Raw genomic sequence first — 25,760 nt, forward strand, 5'->3', positions numbered from 1 at the left:
GTCTGTTTGGAGAGAATTTTGTCCTTGCTTCAGAATCAATACCATGAAATCATTGAGAATGCTCCCATAAACTAGAAACCACTTTGTGTGTTCTCTCTTGCAATTGTTTCTAAATTCTTGCTTAACCATCGTTTTTTAAAAAAGAAACGAGAGAGTTCTGTGCCCCCAACACAAATCAGATTATGCCTTTACACTCTCGCGCTTTTGTTTATCATAATTTCTGTTGTATCGTTTGTTGCTTTTATGCAGACAGAATCTTAAATCAGGCTTTTCTTACCGGTAAACTCCAGTATCACTCAGTTGGGACCCTATCCAAAACTTACTGAAATTAGTGGGACTCTTTCCATTGTCTTTAGCAGGCTGTGGATCAGGCCCTTTGTGTTCTTTTGAAAGATGTTCTATTTTCCTGCATTCAGGGAAGTGTTTCTTTTGTACCACTAGGGCTATTCAAATGAACCGGCTCTGCCACAGTTCCTGTAGCAGAGCTAACGCCTGGCGATAGAAATGCCAGTTCTTTCTGCTCGTGGTGTTGTCTTATCCTAGCATAGCACATCTCGTACGCAGCCTTCCATGTTCGTAGCGGTCGTGCATTGAGACTCCACCAGGAAAACTCCCCCTCATTCATCAATGTCTGTTTTCATAACAATGTTCCTTAATACCGAGTTGCTGGGATCAGTGTACTTGGCCTGTGGTATGTAAAAATCACGCTTTGGTTTCCCTCTCAAAATTCATACTGGTGTCAGCGAACAGGGAGGGTCTTGCTGAAAAATGCATTTTTAAAGCAGAAAGAAAAATGGCAGCTTCTTAGATCTTTCTCTTTGCACACCCTATGTCACCCGTTGAATGGTCATTTCAATGGTGTTTGATATGTGGGCTGCAGTCATCTTAGCGCTATTAGTTAAGGAAAGAAATGTATGGCCCAATACACTTACAAAGCCAAAAGCACCTTGTAACTTGGTTTGTAAATTTCATGCCTTATTTTCCATTTAAAACAAAAAACAAAAACCAACACCTTAAAGTGCATTTTTCTGTCAACTGTGAGCAAATTTCTCTTTTGCCTTTAATGAAAAATCGTGCATTAAGTAGCCAATTGCTGCAAAATCAAGTGAACAAAGGATAAGGTTGCATTTGACTCCGTAACAAACAAACATGATGTCATGCACCAGATGACTGAAAGGTTGAAGGGGGGGGGGAGGAAGTCCTGTGCCAGATGCATGCCAGTTTTAGTAGCTGCCAAATGTGCCTTTTTATTAAGAACATCTGTAATTTTTTTTCAGAACAAGGTAAATTGTGTGGACAGAGAGGTTCTTTTGGACAAGTTTGTTTGGTTCGCTTACTAGAGAACAAGCCTGTTTCTGTTTGTCAAAGTAAATTGTACAAATTTTAAGTTTTGATAAGTTTGTGTGTTGTGGTATATATGTGTGTTTGCCTTTGTTTAATGGCATGGTTATTTGCTAAAATGATTAAATGTCAAAAAGCGATGTCAGTCCGACCCAAATGTAAGAATAAAGCGGTAATCTTTAACTGGCACGTCTTATGACCTGTGTACCTAACCATGTCTGTAGGTGATCTTTGTATGCTTTGTCTGCAATGATATTCAGATTGCATTTAAAGTGAAAATTAATAGTGGCTGTTATTTTTCGGCATTAAAAAGATATGTTGTAAAAATAAAAATGCCTTACATATCCCATAAGTGTACACTTTTGCATATGTAAGATACATCTCACTAGTCTGACACGGTGTTTGTGAAAGATTAATGCTGTGCATCACATTAAGGACATTTCTCAGTCTTCTGTAGAGTTATATGTAATCATTTCAGTAATTTGCGAACTGGGCACATGATAGCCCTCTGATGGCAGCTTTGCAGAGGAGTGGGGAAGCATGCAAAATACACTTAGTGGCAGAAACAGTGAACTCATTTATAATGTTTTACAACTGCAGCAATTGCAGGACTGGTATTATATTTGGTTTCTCTCGTTCTGCAGCTTTCCATTTTAACTTCCTATTTTAAAGGACTGATAACTCAGGTATAAAAATTCACTCTATGCTGAAATTTAATGCATGGATTCCTATATAATTTTATAGAGAGAGGGCCTAAATCTGTCTCGATGCTGAACTAGATTAGAGTAGATCACTGGTAAATTCTGTCTTAATATTGTTTGTCTAACAGCCAGAACTATGTGCTTGGAAGGAAGTGTACACCGCCCTGCCCCCCAAATTAGAACGTGCTGAATAACAACAATTCATGAAAAACATTCAGGGGGATGAGGGGAAAGGCCAAAACTCAACAATATTCAAAACCAAGCAAACAAAAAAAAAGTCTCACCCATAATGGGCAATTCTGTAATCACTTGCCCATGGGAGAAGATTCTAGTCACTTCCAATTAGTGGTGGGACACTAACTTCCTCTGATCCGTGTATGTGAGACACATTTAAAAAAAGATTTCTAAAACGTGTACAGAACAGTCACTGAAGTCTGAAAGAAGAGGGAGAAAGTAAAGCAGAATCTCTTTCAGCTTCTTTCAAATAATAATTAAAAATCCACTGTCCACCAAACATACAGTATAGTCAATGGCAGTGCACTGGGTGAAATCTGACCTGAAGCTCGAACTACTCCATGTTCATTCAGTCTTTTGTGTCTCCAGTGAAACCGCCGGCATGGGTGCCAGTTGGGATGTGAACTCCTGTCCGCTGAAGAGCTAGCCTGACCCCTTCAAACGTACAGGACGCAGAACAGCTGTCATGGTTTTAATCGGACTGACTTGATTTGGATTTTAGGTGGTAAGTGGCTTTGTATCCTACAGCAAATCCACTCAGATATTCAAGATTGGGATGGCTATATGTTTCAATCACTTGGGACATGTCAGTCAGCTGAGTGCTTGGCTACCCCTTAGTAATGAGGGTCATAGGCCCTTGGGTGTGTTGGGGATTTGAGAAGGAGTTTGCAGTTCAGGTTTTGGGAAGGTGGAACCCACCCATCTATTAATGCGTTGATGTAACATCCCTGTGCTAATTCCTGGCTTTTTAGTTGCTCTAACACTAGGGTGCCATGAGCTGCCGCATGACTCCCCACCACGTTCCCAGACAGTTGTCTCTTCTCCCAGGTCTCCATGGGAGGAGATGCCATTGAGGGGCAAGGAGCTGAGTTTGGGATCAGTCTGGTCTCCTCTGGGATCAGCTTTGGGATCTGCTGCTGAGAACTTTCACTCTGCACCTGGGTTGTCCGAACCTGGTGCTTGTAAGTGTGCAGTATCCCTGAGAAGCAAAGTGGCCTTGGTCAATCCATGGATGGATCAGGGTCTGTGGGACAGCCAGGTCCCTGCCTGTTATTGGCCCTGTAGATTAGGACACAGGTTTTGAAGTCAGTCCAGAAACAATCTGGCAGCCACTGGAAGCTGGAGCGCGCTGATGGGAAACACCTTCATGCTGGCCTTATTGCTCTTTAAGTGGCCGGCTTTGTAATAATTTAGTGGTAGCTTCCATGTAGTGGGTACGTTCAACCTCAGCTAGCGTGAGTTGCGGCATTCTGCCCTGGGGGGTGATGAATGCATGGAGCCTCGTGGCTTGGTGCTCCCTGCACAGCCACCGCTGGGCCGGTTGATCTGAATGGACAGTGTTTGGGTTACAAAGCACAGCGCGGAGGTTCCGCTGGTGTGTCTGTCACAAAACGAGACGCATTAGTGTGTGCGCGTTCCAAGCCCCAAGCAGAAGATTGCAGCCTGGAGTAAGCAGCGGTGACTCCCATGGACGTCTTTGGGCCAAATGAGGCGGTGATGTAAATGGTACCAACAGTTACACCTCAAAATGGGTGTAAATGGCAAAGTCATGTCACTTGCATACCCGTGGCAATCGATGGCTGTGTTAAATGCGTGCAGCCGACGCACTGAAAGGACAGGACCAGAACAGGCCATGTTCCGTTAGGAAGTGGGTGTGCTGCCTTATGCTAATTCCTTTTCCTGCTACTCCTTCATCTTGTAAATTACACTCCTTTCCCATACCAGCCGGGACGATGCTACTTAATGACTCACGCCTCCCCCCCTTTATAACCAGTGTACAGCCACTGCAATCGGTTTGTCACAATTTACAGTGCCACTGGATTTGAGCCGAAGTCCCCTGTGCCTCTCATGTTCTGAGTGCAGGACCGTGTGCCATGGGGGTCTGTCTCTTAACAGTGACTCCTCTTGTCCCCACTCTACTCTCCTCCTGTGCATTAATCCCAGATTACTGGTCTACCCATGAAATCCATGACCCTACATTCCTTCCCCCCTGCTCTTCCCCGCCACACACACACACCACATTTGTCACCATGTGCAGGCTTTTCTGACATGCACAGCTCCCTTGGGACTTTTGCATATAAAAATGGGGAGCCCCAGTATATTGTGAAGCGGATGAACGTGGTGATGAAAATGCTTTTGCATTATGTATTTGCATCGCCCAAAGTGCAAAAATATTTTGCTCTCCAATTCCTGAGAACCTAATCAGAGCCACTGCCCAAGAGCAGGGAAGTATGAAATATGCCCATCTTACAATACAGTTAAAAAAAAACAAACAAAAAAACCCCCCATTTAACTAGACCCCAGTTAAATGACCCTTTCCGTGATGCCCCCGGGTTGATTCTGTTGTCTTCCTGGCTCTCTGGGCTGCTCAGATCTAGAATGCCATGGGGAGCTACCAGCTTGCTGAAGACAAATGTGGTAGGATGGCTTCAGGTGCCCCAGTCCCAGCTGAAGAGCAGGCCAGATAGCTCCTCCACTGTCCCTGTGCTCCTGCAGGGCTGCTTCTACTGAGGCAGCTGGTGGTGGCTACTGGGCTGGAGCGACCTTCTGAGCTGATCCAGTCTGGCAAAGCCTCTCTTCCTATCCTGTGAAGGAGGCCAAGCCACCCTCACCAAAGCCACCTACCAAAAGAGGCGCTATCTGCTGGCTTCATCAAGGCCAGATAGTGTTGGGGCTCTCAAAGCTAGCCAGCTATCACCCTTTAAGTGCAGGGAGGTGAGCTGATGCCCCAAATTAAATGACCCCCCGCCATGTAGCTACAGGTTTCTGGTAGCCCCTGAAGGTGAACAGGTGGTGTTGAATCACCAGTGCTATGGGAACTGTGAAAAGGAAACCCCTTAGGGTGAATGTTTGAGAGACGCTTTGCTGGAGGGGATGAATTGTATGCAACCATAGCTCCGCCCCTGTGGGTGCTGGGCTCTCCTGTGCCCAGACTGCATTAGGGCAGCTCCTTTCCAAGAAGGGAGAGACAGCAACTCCATCCCCTCTGACTAGGGGTGCAAGCTTATTCTTCCCTTTTGCTCCTGACTTCCTTAATGTCAGTTTGCTTCTGGCTGGGGCAGCCTGCCCCATGTGCCCCATAGCCAGCGGTCAGTGCAAAAAACCAGCAGTGCTTTCCAGTCATTAGGGTTATTTAAAAGCAAAGTTTATTTGTCACAGAAAGGAAACTAGGCTAGAGTGCAGCTATCTCAAAGCAAACGCTGGGCCTTAGCCTGTGAGACGCAGGGTGAGCAAGCCAAGGGTCTGAGCACCCCCACACATTTTGGTTACATTTTGCAGACATGGAGCCGATACCACGCGGAATCTGTGACGTTTCCAAGGACACTGCAAAACGGGACAAGAAGTGATCTAGGAGCAGAAATGTACCATCCACCAGTTCTATTAATTTCCAAGCTCGCTAAAAACGGTAAGTATTTTACAGGGAAACAAATGTCCACATTTCCCAGGGTGCTCTCAGCTGCTCCCATCTGCCAGCTTTGCCATTCTGAGAGTACCTCCCCCTCTCTTGACCCAGGAGATATTACTGGGCGCTCCCTCCTTTCCCAGGTTTCTGCCAGTGCCTGCTCCTTGGTGCTCTCAGGGGATGTAAGAGCAGCTTAGTACTATGGAGGGGAAAGGCCTATTCATGCAGGAGACCTAAAGGCACACGCAGCAGATCTCTTGGCACTGTTACACTGTGCACTGTGTACAATGGCACTGTGTTACATCCCTGATGCAGTTTAAAATCCTAGGTCAATATTCCTCCGCTGTGCGGTGTCCGTCCCCCTCCCCTACCCCACTCACCCAGCTAAAGGTGTCTCCCCATCCATCCACTCCCTACACAGCTGGGCAGATAGTCTCTAAACAAAAGGGTGTCAGGTCCCAGTGACATTGCCATTGGGGTGTTACACACGGGGTGGCCATCACAGGGAACTGAAAAAAGAGGCCAAGTCCTTCTTACTACAGCTAAAAATGAGGACAAAACCTCAATTAAAAAATATTTCATAGAAAGCATTGCATGAACCTTCAATTATTGTCTACTTCTTGTATTTTTTCCCCCCCGGCATGGCGGCCTCTAATAGCGTCTTATTGTTGAGGAATACTGGAAACTTGGTTTTGAACTCAGCATTTTCAAAACTGCAGTAACTCTGTCATTTGGTTTTCACTGTGTCCACGTCCAGTCAATTACTCTCATCTTGCTGGTGCAATTCATTAACAAAACTACCCTTTCAGTGTATGCATTGCTACATGAAAGGGAAAGTAGGTAAGAACGGATTTTATTCAAATTCTTGAAGTTTACACATCTATTTGGTTTTGTCATCTTGAAAATCTTGAGGTATTTCTCATTAGCAATTGTACAGTCTTGAAATTTAGGAGATGACATGACTTCTTTGATTGTACACAATTTTTCATATAACTCATCCATGTCCATAACGATCAGTTTTGCAGACTTCAACAGCGTCTGTAAATTCTTCAAAAGAAAACTTTTGCCAATGATGAGACAGACAGTTTCTTGTGCACATTATTTTCAGTGAGGTCAGATCTGGTTTGTAAATACTTTTGAGCTCAGTGATTAAAAAAGCAGAAAATCTGTTTCACACAATTCCTTCATTCACTTTCATTGAGATTCTCCAGTTTGGAGTTCAGAAAGTAACCAAACAATTTGTCATTTATACTGCATTCTAGTTTCTTGTGGACACCAGTTCAAACAATGAAGTTAGTGTGAACGAGTTTGACTCCAGAGCTTCAGTACTGTCCGAATTATTTTAGAGCCTGACTCAAGAAGAAACAGTACAATTCAGCAATTTCATTCTTATTTCCTTAGTCTCCAAAACTATCCCAGATTACTTTAGGGCATTCGTCTTCCCCCAAAGATTGAAAGTAACTTGCAAGCCCATTCTAACACATTGCCAGTCAGTCAATAGCAGGTACAAGGACAGCCCAGGTGTGACTACATAACATAACATAGACTTATAGAGTGTTCTACCCCAGCAAATTTGCAAAACTCTGCCAGTTATTGAACACTTGGTGAGCGAATGCTAAAATGGCTGTAAACGTTTAAACTAGGTTTTCTACAGCAATGTTTCGTTTGGTCGTTGCAAATCGTGTGTTGACATCGTGATAGCAAGAAGGTCACTGTTCCTCTTTCAGTTTTGGAAAACACTTAAATTTTAGAATAATTAACACACATTGTCTCCTTGTGTGCTGACATGTTCGATCATTTTAGTTCAAAGTTGTCAATCCTATTGCCTGCATTAGTAGCGAATGCTCAGGAAGTTTCATGACAGTCTTTGTAAAACTCTAAGAAACAATAATTAATGCCAGTAATACAATGGAAATACCTTAAAACAAGCGAGGAGCATTTCATGGAACCTTTGTTGGAGGCGTCAGTGGCCATCAGATAACAAATGTAGTTCTTTTAACAATTTTGGACTCACTGAAAATAGTTCTATTCACTTTGCTGTGCAATCCACACTTAGATAAGAGTGGTGGAGCTTGACTACATGAAATGTTTGGTGCGTTCTGCTGAAGGAACTCTGTTGTCAAGGGTGGGCCATAAACTTTTTTTAAAAGTTTGGAATGTTTGGACCTTTTGTGTTTGATTTCTGTTTAGTAGTTTCAACATTTTGTATTACAGGACCTTTCCCACAAACTGAAACAATAATGTCACACTTACAATAGCGGCAAGATGCAGCGTTCTCTCCTTTCCTACTTCTTTCAATGAATTTAAATTCTTTTTCCCAGGTGGCTGAGAAACTACTTTTTCTTTTCAACATGCTGATTCCCATGATAATCACAAATTTTACATTTAGCAATCCTTCCTGTTACTTGCAAGAGCAAGATTCATGGAGCGATGGGATCAGAAGGAACTCTGTCAGATGGGTGGGGATTGTGAGCAGTAGGACCACCTCACAACATATGAAGTATAGTGCACCAGTGCAGTATAAAATGAGTGTTATCAGAGGCATTGGTTGAGGTATTGTAAATCCACAGGAGCACTATTCTGTTTCACATGCAAACTCTTTAAATTGCCTGACAACCCCAGGCATTCCAAATGGAAAAAAGCAAGAGGAGAGGTTTTGTTCTCAAGAAAACCGTGTGGAACATCACAATGGCTAGCATGTTCACAAGGCAAGCATCAGATTGACAGAGAGATGGTACAGTTGCTTCTAATACAAACTGCTTACTGGAAAGAAGTTTTAGGGTGTGTTGTGATAGTTGTTAAGCTTCTCGCTGAACATGATTCGTATTTAGAGGAAGGGAGGAAGTTACCAACTCTCCTCAGAACAGAAATGATCTAGGTATTCTTCAAGCATCACCAAAATTTACCCATTTCTAAGTGGGCCCATGAAACGCTATGGAAACAAAGGGAAAGGTCACCCATCCGAGCCGTCAAAACCAATCTGTGATGAGTTCATTGAGCTAATGAAACATAAGGTTTTGGAATTCATTGTCCCTGAAGTCAAACAGGTGAAATACTTCTCTTTGGCAGTACACTGAAGTCCTGACATCACTCATGTTAATCAGTTATCTGTCATCTTACAATACTGCTCACGTGGTGCTCATATGAGCATTTCATTGGGTTTCTACCAATTGAAAGCCACACGGTCAAGTCGCTCCTCCAGACAGTGATGGTTTTTACTGGACACAAACAATATTGCTATTGAAAACTGCAGAGGTCAGTCATCCGATAACACAAGTAACATCTGGCATTGGCCGCTGTCAGAAGACAGGAGGATACTGAGCTAGATGGATCCTTGGTCAGGCCCAGTATAGCTGTTCTTACCATGTCTGGAAAGTATGATGGTCTTCAAGCTCAGATCAAAAACTAAGCCCACTAGCTGTGTATGTGCCATGCACAGCTTATTTTCTGAACATGGTTGGAACTTGCAGCATTGATTCTTGCTTGGAAGCCATAAACTTTTAAAGTTTTGTTCAGAAACTTTTTTTTAATGCGGCATCACCCAGGCAATGGCAGCTTCTGTGCAACAATGTTGTCAAGTGTGAGCAAAGAACTCTTTGCCCTAAAAACCGTTTCGAAGACAAGATGGTCCTGTCATGCTGAATCTTGTAAAACAATTGTACTAGACTACGAAGGCATTCAGCATTGTTTGAAAGAAACAATACACAATGTCAAGGAAAACGGTAAAACTGGGAGAGGCACAATAGTTGTACAAGGAAATGTGCTAACTGCAGTTATGAGTATCTTATAGACTGTGATACTAGCAAGGTTTGACAACACTAGACTGTTTCAAAAGCCAGGTCTGGATCTTGTTGCTGTTCATTTGCTGACTTCCTTGCAAAAGTCTGTCACAAGGTTACAGTCTCAATTTTGACAATTTTTGAGACACAAGCAAAAAACTGGGACGTGATAAGTCCTACAGAATACAAATGTACGGTAAAACAAAAATTTCCTGATGGTAAAAGTGACATTACAAGACCGAAGGAAATGAGAGGTTGAATGTTTTTGTTATCCTCAATAAACTAAGTTCGGAACTAAAAAGAAGTGAATGTTATGCTGAACTATCTGCAACATTTGGCTTCCTTATTTTTCTTGAACAAGTATGAAGTGAAGAAGAAATGCAAACATGCACTCAGGCATTGCTCAGTACTTACCCGAATGATCTAGAGTCTGGTCCTTTTGTGGAAATGTTTTATTTTTCAGCATTTATAAGATACTGTGACATGCAGGATAAGAGTGCTACTGGAATCAAATTTGTGCATGATCTGAGTAGCGTCTTCCTGAAGATCTTCATTGTGTTGAGACTGTATTTGACTGTAGCCATTGCCAACTGTAAAGCAGAGCAATTGTTCTCTAAGCTTGCCTTAATCCAAAAAAATCATCTTTGGTCAACTACAGGAGAAATGAAGCTTAATGCTCTTGCTATCATGCCAATTGAATGGGATTTACTTTGCATACTGTCATCTGAGAACACAGTAACTAAATTTGCAGCTCTTAAAGCTCACAAGATGTCATTTTAAACTCGCAACATTTTCATTTGACTCAATGTTTTATGTTTTTATGTTTATCCAGGAAATATATAACCTGTTCATTGTCTTCTATTTTTTTTTGTTTGTATTCAGTATCATACGTGACTTGTTGATTGTCATAAGAGAGTACTTTTTTGCTCTCATTAGTACTGGGAGGCCTCCAAAAAACATTAGCCCTGCCCTCCAATCTCCTTAATCCAGCCTGTGTTCCAAAGGGCTCTCTTCTCCCTCTACAGCTTTTGCTGGATAATCCCATCCAAACACAAAACTAACTGTCATCTCTGTGCCAATGACTCTCAGATCTACCTCTCTCCTTTAGACTGCCTCCTTCTGTCCAAACTAAAATCTGGTCCAGTCTCTCTGACATCTCCTCACAGATGTGCAGCCACCAGCTGAAGCTAAACTTGGCTAAAACTTACCTAATTTTCCCCCCGAATACCCTCTTTTCTACTTCCTTTCTCAATCACTGTGGACAGCGCCACCATCTTGCCTGTTACTAAGGCCTGCAATAGGATGTCATCTTGAACTCGGATCTCTCTCTAAATCTTCACATCCAGGTGTCTAAATCTTGCAGATTCCTGCTTCACAACAACTCTTAAGATACAGCCTTTCCTGTCCATCCACACAGCTAGAACTCATCCAAGTTCTCATCATCTCACATCTTCATTAATGCAACATCCTTCCCTCTGGCCTTGACTAATGTCATCTTGTCCCGTTCATACCCACTCTGAATGCTGCTGCGAAGATCAGTGTCTTTGCCCACCACTTTGACCATGTCCCCCCTCTCTTTGCATCCCTTCATTGGCTCCCCCTTTTCTCATGCATCACACACAAGCTACTTGTATTCACTTTCAAGGCCTATCCCCACCTACCTCTCATCTCTCATTTGCTATTGAAATGTCAACTCCCACCTCCAATCAGCCCATGACGCCAGTCTCCCTTGCCCACTTGTTGCATTTTCAAACAAGCCCTTCAGTGCTTTCTCCTGTGCTGCCCCTCGCACTGGGGAGGAGCTCCCCATAGACAGCCACAAAGCTACCTCATTGTCCTCCTCAGGGTCTACAAACAACTTGATTCCGTTAGGCAGCTGGTGTGCAGAGACCATTGCTGATCATGCTAATCAGGACTGTTGCACTGTCCTTGTCCTCCACTGTCTGTATCTATCTATTGACTCTTCTCTCATACTTAGATTGTAAACTCTTGGGGGCACGCCGTGTCTTTTTGTTCTGTGTTTGTACAGCCCCGAGCACAATGGGATCCTGGTCATGACGAGGGTTCCTAGGTGCTATGGCACTACAAATAAATCAAACTATTATTCTACTAATAGAGGGAAAGCTGAGAAGAACTCAACAGGTTTGTCTCCGAGGGTTCATCCTTTCTTTTTCTGTAGCCAGATTTCAACCGTATCACATTTCAAACACACCAGCCATACAGTGGGGCCCAATCCCAAGGTGACAGTGGAACGGGCCAGGTCACCTTTTCGGTCTATGGCCCCGTTTGTAATTTTGATTGGAGGATTCCAATATACTAGTCAATCTCATCTCCAGTGTAAGTACCCAGGGAAATGGCAAGAGATCCACGCAGCCTTATGGTTCTGGGGTTTGGGAGCTCTATTTGTATGTTCTACACCTTTCCTTGCTCTTGTCTATTTAGATTGTAAGCTTGTTGGGGCAGGGAGCTCTGTCTTACTCTGTACAGTACCGCGCACAACAAGGTCCAATCCCAGGTGGCATCCGAGGCGCTAGAGTAACACACATCATAAATAAACTGCTTCCAGAGTTACAGCCCTACGTAAACAACTGCCCTTGCTGCCAAAGCTCAGTACGTATTGCATCCAGGAAGGGCACAGATTTCCTTCTGTTCCTTTTTTTCATTTTAACTAAAGGATATACGGTAACTTTCTGTGTAGCTATCATTTCTGAGGCTAAGGGTTTGCCATGGCATGAGCGGGGGGGGAAATCATAGCTTTGTTATGGCAAAAAAAAAAAAGAGTCCTCACACCTTAAGAAACAGTTGTAACTGGTGGTGCATTCCAGGTTAATTCACAAGATACTGCATAGGCCAGGGAAGGTACGGAGCTTTCACACAGTCACGATTATTAACCACAGTAGCATTGGAAGCCTCAACCAAGATCACGGCCCCATTGTGCCAAGTGCTGGACAGACACACAGTGAGACGCAGGCCCCAGGCTGAGTTTTCAGTAGCAAAAAGAAAATAAAAGGGGACCTATAAACTACATATGTGACCAAGTGCCTCGCATAATGGAGCCGTGATCACTAAGGGCTGCCAAAATACAAATATATTCTAAGAATATGGCAGGAAGAGCAACTGTTCCTGCAGCATTGAAAAGATCAGAGGGAGTCATGCAGAATGAAAGTTACAGCAGAACTGCCGGGGACGGTGAAGTTCAGAAAGCCAGGATCCCAGCCGAAGCTCCACGCTGATCAGAACCTCTCAGCCCTCCAACATCAAGCTGGAAATCCTGTTCAGCCAAGGTCTTCCCGCTTCCAGTCAGGCTGAAAACCTACAAGTGCAGCCTCCCTCGCATGCACTTCCACTTTTGGGCCTCAAAGGAACGTGGCAGGGCAGAGAAAAATGATTGAGAGTGGGACCTGATGGAAAGTTGAGTTTAGGTTTTGGGTGACGGCTCGGTGGGTTCCTATTGTCACCAAATAAATCTGCCCCACCTCTAACAATCTCCGTTTCAATCCACCTTGCACCCCTCCACTGTTTTAGGGAGAGCAAGCTGCTTTTGTGAGTCAGCAATGGAAAACTCCCCCCTCTTTTCTATTGTGTTGGCCCTGGACCTGGAAGTTGCAGCCCTGGATTGTTTTCTGTCTGCAAGCTCAGGGGAAGAGCTGTAGCAGTTAGAGGAGTTAAATCACTGCCCACCTCCTGCTGGGCTGCTCATTTCTTTTTGAAGAGCTTGCGGAAGGAGCTCCGGAAGCCCCCTTTGGGTTCCTGCCGCGGGTTGTGCTCGCTGAAGGATGTTTGCTCGTTGTCATCCTTCTGGCAGAACCTGGTGTTGTCTTCTGCATGTAGCTCCTAAAATGGAAAAGATGGTTTAACCAGCATTTACAACCTCACCCTTCTCTCTGCAGTGGAGGAAACGGAGGAACCTGACAGCCAGGTCATGTTGAGGAGTCTGGTTTCATAGATTCATAGATTCCAAGGACAGAAAGGACCATTGTGCTCATCTAGTTTTAACTCCTGTATAATACAGGCCATAGAACTTCCCTGCATTAATTCCTGTTTGAACTACAGCATATCTATTAGCAAAGCATCCAATCTGATTTAAAAATTGCCAGTGAGGGAGACTACTACAGCCCTTGGTAAGTTGTTCCAGTAGTTAATTACCCTCATGGTTAAAAATTTGAACCTTATTTACACTCTGCACTTGTCTATGTGGGTAGACTGTTCCATCGCTCAGACTTCTGCAGTAGTGATGCCTCTGCACAGCAGTTAATGTGGGGTCTGTAAAGCCAGGAGAACCGAGGAAGAATAATTGAGGGGCAAAAATAACCCTTATACAAAGCGACTGTTTTAAGCCACGTCAGGAAGCTGAACAATGTCCCTGTTACCAGCTCCGCCTTTTCATCTGCAAGGATTCAGAATCCCTTCACCAACCATGGGCCAAAGCAGTGCAGGGCTGTGGCACCCCCTACCAGTGGATCCTGCATCGGGCAGGCTCACCGTGTTGGACAGAGGGTGCCTCTGGGGGAGGGCGGATGGTGCCGCTGGCTTTGTCACTCAATGTATGCGCACCCGCAGGGCACAGCATGAGGTCACCACTCACTGACACAGGGACTGTAACATAAGTGTGTCAGTGAGGGACTCCTCCCTGAGCCACTGAAGTCCGTTCACAACTGCCCCGAACTTGTCCCCTTTTGCGCCAGCTCCTCCCATTGGTGCTGAGGCAATGATGCTGTAGGGCCCCTTCCTCTAAAGGGTGGTCTGCACGGGGAAGTGATCCTGGAAGGGGGTGAGTTTAAAGTGCTATAGCTACTCCAGAATGAGAGCGGGGAGCTGTTCTGCAATAGCTATCCTAGTCAAGTTCCTCCCATACTCAAGCATTAAGTGCTGATTTCTGCTGATGCCACCCCTTATTGCTAGGCAGGCAGTGACCCCAGAGACCTCCATGACTTTTGATGCCTGCTTAACTAAGCAGTGTGATCTAGTGGATGAAGCACTGGACTGGCCACCTGGGGTCTATTTCCAGCTCTGCCACTGGCCTGCTGGGTGACCTTGGGCAAGTCAAGTCACCCCCCTGTGCCTCAGTTTCCCTGTCTGTAAAATGGGGACAAAGATCCCACCCTCCTTGGGTGAAGCACTTTTAGATCTACTGATGAGAAGTGCTAGATAAGAGCTAGGGGCAATTATTAACAACTCTGCGCAGGCTGTTCCCCAGGCATTCGGCCCTACCTCAGTCACTTCTCCATCCTCCTCCCCACCGTTTTCTAATCTTCATTGTCTGTGCTTCTGTGCGATCTCTTCAGTGTTTCCAGGGCTCTCCTTGTTCACTCCTCCCCATCCCCTTCCAGGCATTCCCCAGCTCTGCACACAGGCCAACAGTGCCCATCCCTGGAGGATCCTCTCAGAGGGGACAGTGCCACCAAATATGTCCTCGGGGGGGGGTACAAGTGCCCCCCCAGGTCTGAATTTACCTCACCCTGTGCCAGTGAGGGTTAGTGCTGAGTCCTGTTCTAAGCCATCACTTTTGTATAAGCTTGTACAAAGCCGGGATTACCACAGCGGAGCCCTGTCCATGTTCAGACACAGGTTAGCACTGCTTCTGGAGACGGAAATCAGGTGCCAGTTGGGCTAGAGCCTGTGGGCCAGATCCTCAGCTGCTGCAATTGGGCTGACTTCAGTGGTGCTGAAATGGTTTACACCTGCTGAGGATCTGGGCCCACTGGCTTCAGGGGAGCCACATGGATTTATAGCAGCTGCGGATCGGGCCCTAATGGCATTTGTCTTAATTAATGCAGGCGCTCTTGGCTCTGCCTCTTTTGCCCACCACCAGCAGGCCAACAGGGGTCTGAGCCCTCATTTCAAAGGGCTGTGCTCCGTTGTTAACCTGTTTCCTCCAGCAAGGTGCTTGCTGCAGGGGGCTGCCCAGCACTGAGAAAAGCCTGGATCGTGGAGTCTCAGTGACAGGTGGGAGAAACAAGTTAGACACACAAGAAGGGCCAAATTTTCAAAAGTGGTCTCTGAACCTGCACCCACAAAATTGCATTCACCAAACCTGCATTTGCCCCCTTGCAGCCTGGTATTTGGGTGCAAATTGTGCCCTTCTGCTTCTCACCACCTGATGTATCTGTGCAGGAGAAGGCTATGCATGTGCAAATTTGGAAGCTATTTTGGAAAATTCTCCCTTAAAAGTTTCTCTGACCCTGCTGCAAAATTTTGCTTTTTTATTTTCGCCTCCTTACTTCCAAAAAGCTCTGTTTGTCCCCCAGCCCTCTCGGTGGGGGGAAGTAGCTCCTTTGGGAGCTTCTAGATGATGCAGAGATCAGGTGAGGTTGCATGCTTCTCTCCTGCTTGTGCTGCAACTGGCTACTGCTGCTGCTTCTGGTGCTGTAGAGTCTAGTGCTCATGCCCTCAGTGCTCCTGGGGAACTCCTTCAGGGACCTGCTCAGCTGCTTGCCTTTGCTGTGAAACACCTCCTGTTTGTAAGCACTGCTGCTTTTAGGCAGCGGCTGTGATGAGTGATCTGTCCTGTCTGGTTCCACCGTAAAGCTAACAGGCCTTAAAAAGCAAATATCTAGGCTGGATTCAGAGGAGGCCGGGGAGCAGTTCTCAAAAAGAGCCAGGTTTTGAAAGGTCTCGTCCTCGTAGGGACCTGGCAGGGTGAAAACTTCCCCCCCATAGTCCAACTCTTCATAGTTTGGAGCAAAGCTTCTAGCATCCTGCAGCAGCTCCATTGAGGTTCTGACAGATCTCTCGGCATTTCCCATTGGATCGGCTGGGGGAGTTTCATATTCCATCTCTGGGATCGCTTGCAAAGGGATGGACATGGCCTTTAGCTCCTGCTCAGGGAACTGAGACGAAGCGAGGATATTCTCTGGCCTTTCGTGTTTTCTAGCCTCCATTTCCCAGTCCGATGGCTTCCCAGTCTGGATATTCTCCATCATGGCAGGCTGGTTCTTCTTCATCTGTGGCATCAAATGCCTTAAAAAGGAAGGAAGCGGGGGGAGGAAATACAGAAAGAACTGTGATGCAGATGCATTTGGCAAGCCTGGTTCAGCCGCTACCTGAGTCACTCAAGTGCCATTCAATATGGGTGTCGCAAGCATTCTATATGGTGCAGCAAATGCCAGAAAGCAGCAGGCCTGGACTGGCAAGAGGGAGGAACCAGCTGGTGACTGTACGTGGGTGTCCCAGTGCAACTAGACCCCAGAGTGATGTAAACCCTGCCATGCCTGCAGGAGCCGTTCCAGTACCTGTGTAGTAACTCTGTGAGCACAGGCCGCTCATCCACTCGCACTCAGAGCTAAAGAAAAGCGGAGCTGCGGGTAGGTGGAGGATAGCCCCTGTCCCCTCTCCTGAGAGCAGAGGGGGAGGTCCTACTCTTGTTCAATCTCCTGTCACTCTCCCCTAACTCAGGGGCCATGCCTCACTCTGCCTCTCTCTCTTTCCCTTCCAGGGGTCGGGGAAGACCCTGCCCCTGGTTCCCCCTAGTGTGCTGGAGGGCTGGGCAGAGGCCCCCATGGGGAATTCCAGCTGAATACGTTGGGATTTCCCCTGTGGGTTTCAGGGGTGTGCTCCTCTTGGAGAAGGTGCCTCACAGTCACATCTGGTCAGCATCTCCTGCCAGTATGGAGGCAGGGATGGGAAAAAGTGTGATTCCCAGCTCCTGTGCATGTACATGCGCTAACCCGCTGGAGACAGCACCAAAAAATAGCCGTGCGGCCGCAGTGACAGAGGCAGTGGCTCAGGCTAGCCACCCAAGTACGTATGGTTTTTCCCATCCCAAGAAAAATTGAGATTTAAAAAGATTTTCCCAGCCCAAAACTGGGACAAAAATTTTTGCAAACGGAAAATCCCCATAAATACATACATACATACATACATACATACATAAAAGGGGGGTTTGCGTCAATCAAAATATTTGGTTTCAATAATTTCCAAATGTTGTTTCATTTCAACCTGTTTAAAAATGTGTTGATGTTGTTTGGAACCGGAAAGCTGGGGTTTCGCACTGAGAAGATGTTGAAATGATACATCTGGACCATTTCAAAACCAAATGTTGAGTCCAAAAAAAGTGTCAAAACCCGACGAATCAGCATGTTCCAATGGGAAAAAAAAGGTCAGCGGAAAAGGGCTGAAAGTTCAAAGAGGAGTTAGGCTCTTCACTTAGTTTTTAGCTCGTAAAATGAAAGTCCGTGGATGGCAGGAGCCTGACTCCCTGTGAACATTCAGCCCCAAATCCCCAACCACCTGAACTGCAAAGCAGGTGGAAGTGTTCCTTGGCAGACAAAGTGGGATGTCACTGCAATGCACTGGATCATAGCACTCGCTTGCTTTTAAACCACACAGCTAAGCACATGGCGATGGATTACTGAAATGCCACAAAACTCTCTCATGCCATTTGTGGTTTTGCAACAAGGAAAAATGCCTTATTGTGCTTCGGGAAAATCTATCAGAATGAATCCCTAGCGGATCTGGACTGCACAGGCTAGCACGGCAGCCCTGCTCACCCTCTTAGGTCTTAATGAGTGAATCTTTGGCCTTGGAAACCCAGACCAGCTTTCCAAAAAACTGCATTAAAATGAGAGGTGGTGGACATTTTTCATTCAAAAACTGAAAATGTTATATAAAAATCTGAGACAAACCTTCAAATAAATAAAAAATGGTTCCTTGTCCCAACCTGCGGGATGAAAACCATTTCAGTGTTTTTTACACCAAATATTTAATGGATTTTTAAGGCCAAGACCGGACCATTTTGATCATCCAATCTGACCTCCTGTAGAGAACAGGCCAGAGACCCTCAGCCAGTAAACTCTTCCTCATGCCCTTCCTTCTGTTGGAGCTACAGCAGATCTTCTAGGAAGTCCTTGCTATTTTTCAACAAGCACTGACTAGAACAGAAAAATGGCGGGCTTCCCCACTGCTTTGCGTGCACCTCCGATAACCACCTCTCCCGACCTAGCCTGCTCTTCCTCAGCTGTAGCATATTTTAATCTTTTTGGACAGTCTGGCAGCCATTATTAGCCAACCAGAGTGCAGACATTTGCATAATCATGGAGTTATTTTGCTATAACTCCACTTGGATAATGCAAATCTCTTGACTCTGATTGGCTACTACGATCCCTCTGCTCCTACATCAAGAATTTCCAAGCTGTTTTCCAGGAGACATGTTCCTCTCCCTTCCCCAGGCATTCCCCACCACTCAAACCTGCCCCCAGAATGTACTTCCCCCTGAGAATGCATGGAGAGCTTTATTACCCTGCACGGAGGACCCACCCCAGGATGGCCATGCTGCAGCAACATGCTTGGCTACTTCTAGTTGTTGGGGCTGTGTGGGGAGGGAAGTGATACCGGCCTGACAATTGGCTTACGTGGCTGCTGTGCTAGAAGAGGGGGCTGCAGGGAACAGCTGCATCACCTCTTCGGAGTGGATCCCGCTGTCTCGGATGGCTGCTGTGCTGGGTGTCTGAGAACCCTCCTGGCTGGCACTGGCACACTGAGAAGCCAGACCTTTGTATAACTTAACCAGGGACGACCTAGGGGAATTGAAATTCATCACCAATCAACAGAACCAGGCAGAAGAGGAGCAAGAGATCAGCAGAAGCAGCACAGTCCGTTATTTTTTAGGGCACATGGCAAGTTTGCTCATTGCTTCAGTAAGAGCCTCATTTGTGAGAAGGGTGACGTCTTTGTGGTTACAGCCCTCATGTGGGACTGGGGAGATCTAGGGTTGATTCCCAGCTCAGCCACAGATTTCCTGCAGGACATCAAGCAACTTACTTAACCCACTGTGCTTCAGCTCCCCTTCTGCTGGGACAATAATTCTGTCTGGTCTATTGAGACTGTAAGGTCTTCAGGGCCTATTCAAAGCTATTTCAGCAAGCAGTGGCTAAAATCTGCTCAAAGCAAGTCTTAACCTTGATTTGCTGGACGCTTGCAGCTGAATCCATGTCTGCCCCCTGCTGTCAGCAACAGGTAATTTTTCTAGGGTAGACCAAAAAGTCATTTGTTTAAATTAATGGCTAGTACATTTAGAACACATAAAAGGAACTTCTTTTCTTTCTGTGAACCATCAGGAAGTGGCTGCTCCAAATCTGATCCAAAACTTGACAACAAATGTTGTGATCTCACAGGATCCAGATCCCCAGCTGGTAGAAATGTTACAGTTTGACCGCACTGGAGCAGTGGGCCCATGGATACCAACAGAGAATCTGTCCCTTTGTTTCCACCTGCTCCAACATTTCTCCCTGAGAGTACAGGGCCCTATCTTGTGCCAGACTTACTTCTTCAGCTTTTTCCGTTTCTGTATGAGCAGGTCTTCGTTGCACTGTAATAGCAGGCTGTAGTGCGAGATAAAAACGCGGAAGCGCTGCACACACACCAGGAGCAGGTAGTAATCAGGGTGCTCTTGCTCAGTGTACTTCAGGATGTTCTGGGGTGCAAAGGGAAGCAGACCGTTTGGATGATGTCCTCGCTCTTTTCATGCAAAGGCACTAGCGTGACTTTGGATTAGTACTAAGGGCACGTCTACACTACAGGATTAAGTCGACCTAAGTTACGCAACTCCAGCTATGTGAATAATGTAGGTGGAGTCTACATAGCTTAGGTCGACTTATTGTGGTGTCTCGACCATGCTGGGTCGACAGGAGAAACTCTCCCGTCGACTTATCTTACACTTCTCATTCCGGTGGAATGCCGGAGTCGACGGGAGAGCGATCTGTGGGCAATTTAGCAGGTCTTCACTAGACCTGCTAAATCGATTCCTGGTGGATCGATCGCCACAGCAGACCATTTGGACTGTGTCCTCGCTCTTTTCATGCAAAGGAGCTAACGTTACTTGGGTTAGTACTAAGAATCAACCAACTGCATGAGGCTCTGAAAATGCATTGTGTGAACTCTTTGAGATGGGGGTTGTAGGCATTTGGACAGTGCCTAAGACAATGGGGCTGGGACCTCTAGGGGCAACCACCATACAAATGAACCAGGCTCCCTGGGCCTTTATATAGCACTGCTGCTGCCTTTCTCCCTTGCGGTCAGAACTCTTTCAGGTAAGCCAGAGCCAGCCTTTCCTTCTGGGATAGGCCCAAGACCCAGTTCTCACACCACCCTGGCTGTGATCGCCCCAGTCTGCACAGTGCTAGCCTGAGGATTTAGAGGAGTGTCAGCAAGATGATCCTTTGCATCCCCAACAAACCAATTTCCTTGCTGCAAGAGCCAGCTGTTTCTGCCGCACTTGTCATTCTTGTTTGTGCGCTGCTAGCCCTGCCCCCTCGGATTTTGTATGTCCCTGTTACAGAGAAATGGGATGCCACCAAGGAGAGGGTTACCCATCCCCTCAACAGCAGTCACCAACCTAAACAATGTGTGAGTCTCTTCCTTGGGTAGCCTCTTCTGCCATTCCTTTACCCCCTCCCTGTCTCCTCCCACATCTAGCCCTCAGCAGGCTGCTCCCATCCTGTTTGCATTCTCTCTCCACTCCTTCCTTCATGGCTCCATTTCCCTCTCACTGACGTTCTCACAGCCACACCCCAGGTTACATTCTTCCCCCCCCCCCCCCTTCACAGGTCCTCCCCATCTCTAACACCCCTGTAAAAGCACTGAGTCATAGCCAGAGCATCGCCACTCCACAGGGACGGATTAGCACTGTTTCCAAATTGGGAAACTCAGCTAGAGGGATCAAGCCATGACCCAGCCATGGCCAAGGTGTGGGCTGATGTCGGAGCTGGGCCTGGACAACAGGAGCCCTTCATTTCCATGCCAGTCCCGCTAGGCCATGCTGCCTCTCACACTAGTAAGCCACCACCTCTGTGGCTAGAGACCATGCTGGCTACTCAGCAAAGGAGCGGACTCCGCTGTACATGGTTGGCTAGTAGTTCCCAGTAGTCCTAGCCCAGTCACTGGAAGCCCACACATCCCCCACAGCTATGAGAGGGTCTGGGGTTTCTCAGAATAGAGGGCATTCCCGGGATGCAAAGGCTGTCCTGACCCTGAGGAAACTGCCAATCATGAGAGAGTCTCACAAGAAATCACTCCGAGAGACCAGTCTCCACTGGCTTCCACTTTCAAGGGCCCAGAGATTTCGCCGGGTGGCTGCAGCTGTGCAGGCCTCAAAGGCCAGCTCTGAGAGAAGTGACATGCAGTGTAAACATTAATACCAAGTATTATCATCACAGGCCAATAGGGAGACCCAGGCAATTTTCATGCGTTAGTCCTACCTGTAACTGAATAAGGTATTCAGGGATACGCTGGACTATATGAAAGAACAGCATGTAGAGGTCAGACTTAATTTCTTCTTCCACCTGAATTGGAGAAAGTAGATTTAGCATCACTAGGGCATGTAAGTTCCCAGTGCAGTTTGTATTCACATGATGCTGCACAGTACATACAGCAACTCACAGGGAGTGACAGATGAATGACCATGAGATGAGATGACAACAGTCCCAGTCATGTTATGCTAAGGGCTGGACTGTGAGCCTCTTATGCCCACTGATTTCTATGGAACTCCTCAAAGTGCAGGGCACTACTCTGTATGAATAAGGATATCAGCACCTGGCCTTTAGAGACCACCCCTCTCCCCTGGGAGATACCACAGCACTTACATCCAACTGAGCGACACGAGCCATTAGACGCCTGGCATGAATGGAAAGAGGCTGGCAGCAAGGAGGTCTCAGGAAAGGGTCTTTCTCCAGGGCATGTGGAAAGGTTTATCCATTCTCCTACAAACCCTCCCAGGCAGTGGTCTGGATGGGGTGCAAGGGAGAATTTCCTGGCAGGGGGAGGTTTTTTACAGATATTGATCCAATTGAACTTCTGGATGTAACTTCATTCAAATACATAAGAATGAGACAGCTGCCTTTGGTAACTCGGAACAACCATCTGATCAACAAGCCCATCATTCAAGAAACCAGTGTTTGGTAATGAAATAATTTGGTTAGCGGGATGGAAAAAAGTGGCAGAAAGAGACCCTGGAAAATATTATGTTCCAACAGCTGTGGGAAGTGGGGCAAGGATGGCGGGGTGGGGGCGTCAGTTTGCAAACAGAGAGATTGGATGGTTTGGAGCACAGACTGGGGTAATCCAGGGACAGGGTCAGGTATTTCACAGAAAATCAAGAATCTCCCGGCATTCTCAGGCAGCCAGTGTATAATTAGCAATGACACGGTTATGCCGAAAAGTGTCAATGGCTGCCATCAGTAGCTCTTGGGGCTAAAGACAATCGCAGACCTTGATTCATTGATTTCAGAAGCGTGTCTTGTGGTTCTCTATGCCATGTTTCCTGTGCTCAGGATTAACTGATATCTCTGTACTATTTCAACCACCTGATTCCTTAAAGAAATTCCAGGAATACACTAATATTTGATTTGGCAAACTGCTACTTTCCACTGTGGGGGGAGGGTACTGATTGTGTCTTCAATATTGCCACTAATGACTGTGTGTCATGGTGGATGAGTCTCTGAAATAACACGGAAGAAGAGTACCTCCTTCAGAATCACCACGTGGATCAGCGAGACGCATTCCGGCAGGTCCCTCAAGTAAGCAATGTAGTAGTCCAGAAAATTGTTCTGAGGAACAAACCCAGAAATGCTCAGTAAGGAATGTTAGTGGTTTGAAATTCTGCAGGGTTGGCCCCAGGCTCACTGTTGGCTCCGAGGTGTACAGAAGGGGCAGAGGAATGGGGAGGGATAGCACACAGCTTGGTTAAGTTAGGCCATTATCCGTACATATACTTGTAACCCAGTCTGAAACAGTCACGACCAAACGATTGTAACATGGTGCCTGTCAAGCTGTAACAGTCAAACCCTGCTACACCAGTGGATGTGTGCAGGGCCTTCACCCAGTTCCAGCAGACTCTTTACCTAGTCATCCTGTGTTGTGGTGTGGTCAGGATCTGAGCAAAGTCTTGGTGGCAGTGTAGATAAGACCTAGGGGCCGGCTGACGCTACACCTGGAGCCACAACAGGTTGGCACCATCTGACCCAGTTACCATGAGGCACCATGTTCACATTGTGGACTTTTTATTTTATTTTAAAATTTTTTTTGCGTGACATTGCTCTGTTAGCCCCTCCAGAGGAACCACACTGCACTGCCACAGATTTACCAGTGCAAAGGCCCATGAGGGTTTAGGTTTTGCTCAGTCACACAGCAAGTGAGTCCCGGTCCTGTGTCCCTGCACCCAAACTCCCTCCCAGAGCCTGCACCCCCACCTACACCACCTCCCGCACCCAAACTCCCTCCCAGAGCCTGCACCCCCACCTACATCCCCTCCCGCACCCAAACTCCCTCCCAGAGCCCGCACCCCCACCTACACCTCCTCCCGCACCCAAACTCCCTCCCAGAGCCTGCACCCCCACCTACACCTGCTCCCGCACCCAAACTCCCTCCCAGAGCCTGCACCCCCACCTACACCTGCTCCCGTGCCCAAACTCCCTCCCAGAGCCCGCACCCCCTCCTGTACCCCAACCCCCTGCCCTAACCTGTTGAAAGTGAATGAGGGTGGGGGAGAGTGAGGGATGGAGTGAGCCGGGGCCTCGGAGAAGGGGGCAAGGCAAAGGCTGAGAGGGGTGGCTTGGGAGTCCCTGGAAATTTTTAAATCAAAATGGGGGTCCTCGGGTTGCTAAAGTTTGAGAACCACTGGACTAGATGACCTCTTGAGGTCCCTTCCAGTTCTGCATGTCTATGATTCTATAATGGATGTACCATTTTTGACTTGAACGGTATGTAGTACGTGGTATGGTATGTAGAATTGTTATCCCTGAGTTCTTTTAAACTTGTTACACAGCCAGACACCTAATTATTTGGGGGGGGGGGGGGAAATCTGCAGTTCTGTTTGATCCAAACCCACCATTATACATTGTTAAACTAAAGCAATTCTGATGCCTTTGTTGGGTGTATTCTGTCATGAGCACTACCATACCTCATCGTTTGTTAACTTCAGGAATATGTCTCCCAGGATTCCTGGACGTGGCCAACTCAGCACCCTCTCTTGCAGTGTGTGAAGTAAGTCTACATGCTGCTGGACCAGGTATCGTAAAGAACTGGGGAAAAAACTAAAGAGGGAAGATAACTGATATTGATGCATGGAGAAGAATATAGAAATTCATCTAGAAAAAGAAGCAGATTCCTAGGCTGTAGGAACCCACCGATTCTGCTCACATTCATGGGCCAGCCATTTAAAATTTGCTCGGTTTGCTTTATAAGGTGGTATTAATCATTGTTATTATGGTAGAGGCTCGGGACCAATGATGCCCCATTGTGCTAGGCGCTGTACAAATACAGAGCTGTAGGCAGTCCCTGCACCAAAGAGCTTGGAATCTAGTGTTTTATGGTTCCAGTTCACATGGTTTTGCACTCACTGGGCCAAATTCTCCATTGCCTTGTGTAACCAACTCTGCCCAGCAGGGCATGAACCTACACGGATAAAAGCATAAGCCATTATCATGCTTGAGTTAGAGGACTTGGGCCCCAATCCTGAAAACACATATAGAAGTAGGATGGGGCTCATAAACCTTGCCTTATTCACTGTGCACTTTATAAGATGTACCTTATAAGAAGAGCTGATCAAAACTTCCATCCTGTGAGAAATTCCAATATTTTGACAACTGTTTTCATCCCAAATCAGGACGAAAATGCAAAATATTTAAATATTTTGCTGAATGGAAACCTCAAAAATCTTTCAGTTTAGAAATATCAAAATATTTTGGTTTTGGTTTGTTGAACCAAACTGAATCTGCGTGATGGGAGTTGTAGTTTGGATGCCTCATACCTCCAATCTCTTCTATGGGCTGGGCTTCCTCCTCAGACTATGTCTCCCAGAATGCACCTATGTCAAGGGACTCTCACAATGCATCTCAGCAATTTAACTGGAGAAGAGACCGTGGTGCATTGTGGGAGATGTAGTCTGGTTCGGGAGCCCATAGAGGAGAGTGGGGTCATGAGGTACCTGAACTACAACTCCTATGAGTCACTGTGGCAGCTCAGGGGGACAAAGATTAGTTCTAAAATGATCTGAAATTAAACATTTCCATTTAATTCAACAAACTGAAATGTTTAGATTCAGGATGATCTGACACAAAACAAAATACTGTGTATAATTTGATTTACCTGACAGAACACTGAAAAATTTCAGCAAAATCTAAATTTTCCCATGGAAAATTTCAATTGTGCAGAAACAGTATTTGTCATCAAAAATCGTTTTGATGGAAAATTACCAACTAGCTCCAAAGGCTGAGTGGGGGGAGAGAAGATATGATATATTGTATTTTATGATAAAAAACATGTGATCATCTCATTAAAGGTTATAAAGCAGTATGTACATGGAAACCA

General features: G+C 46.3%; 1 protein-coding gene and 1 long non-coding RNA gene across 2 annotated transcripts in view; one reads left to right on the top strand and one right to left on the bottom strand.

Annotated features, from left to right (window-relative positions):
- Positions 1-1,705: 1,705 nt before the first annotated feature.
- On the top strand, positions 1,706-24,497 carry LOC122465273. Its single transcript, XR_006289995.1, has 3 exons — positions 1,706-2,781; positions 5,556-5,682; positions 24,373-24,497. It is a non-coding gene; the product is annotated as an uncharacterized LOC122465273 (long non-coding RNA).
- The window catches only part of ARHGEF33 (Rho guanine nucleotide exchange factor 33), a 45,801-nt gene continuing 26,259 nt past the window's right edge, over positions 6,219-25,760 (bottom strand). The window contains exons 9-15 of the mRNA XM_043544143.1: positions 24,352-24,484; positions 22,916-22,999; positions 21,653-21,736; positions 19,721-19,869; positions 18,809-18,973; positions 15,680-16,418; positions 6,219-13,292 (exon numbers count right to left, since the gene is read on the bottom strand). Coding sequence (XP_043400078.1) covers positions 13,155-13,292; positions 15,680-16,418; positions 18,809-18,973; positions 19,721-19,869; positions 21,653-21,736; positions 22,916-22,999; positions 24,352-24,484 — 1,492 coding nt within the window. The 3' untranslated portion in view covers positions 6,219-13,154. The remainder of the gene's footprint in view (positions 13,293-15,679; positions 16,419-18,808; positions 18,974-19,720; positions 19,870-21,652; positions 21,737-22,915; positions 23,000-24,351; positions 24,485-25,760) is intronic.

Source organism: Chelonia mydas, chromosome 3 (genome assembly GCF_015237465.2).
Source record: "Chelonia mydas isolate rCheMyd1 chromosome 3, rCheMyd1.pri.v2, whole genome shotgun sequence".
Lineage (NCBI taxonomy): Eukaryota > Metazoa > Chordata > Testudines > Cheloniidae > Chelonia > Chelonia mydas.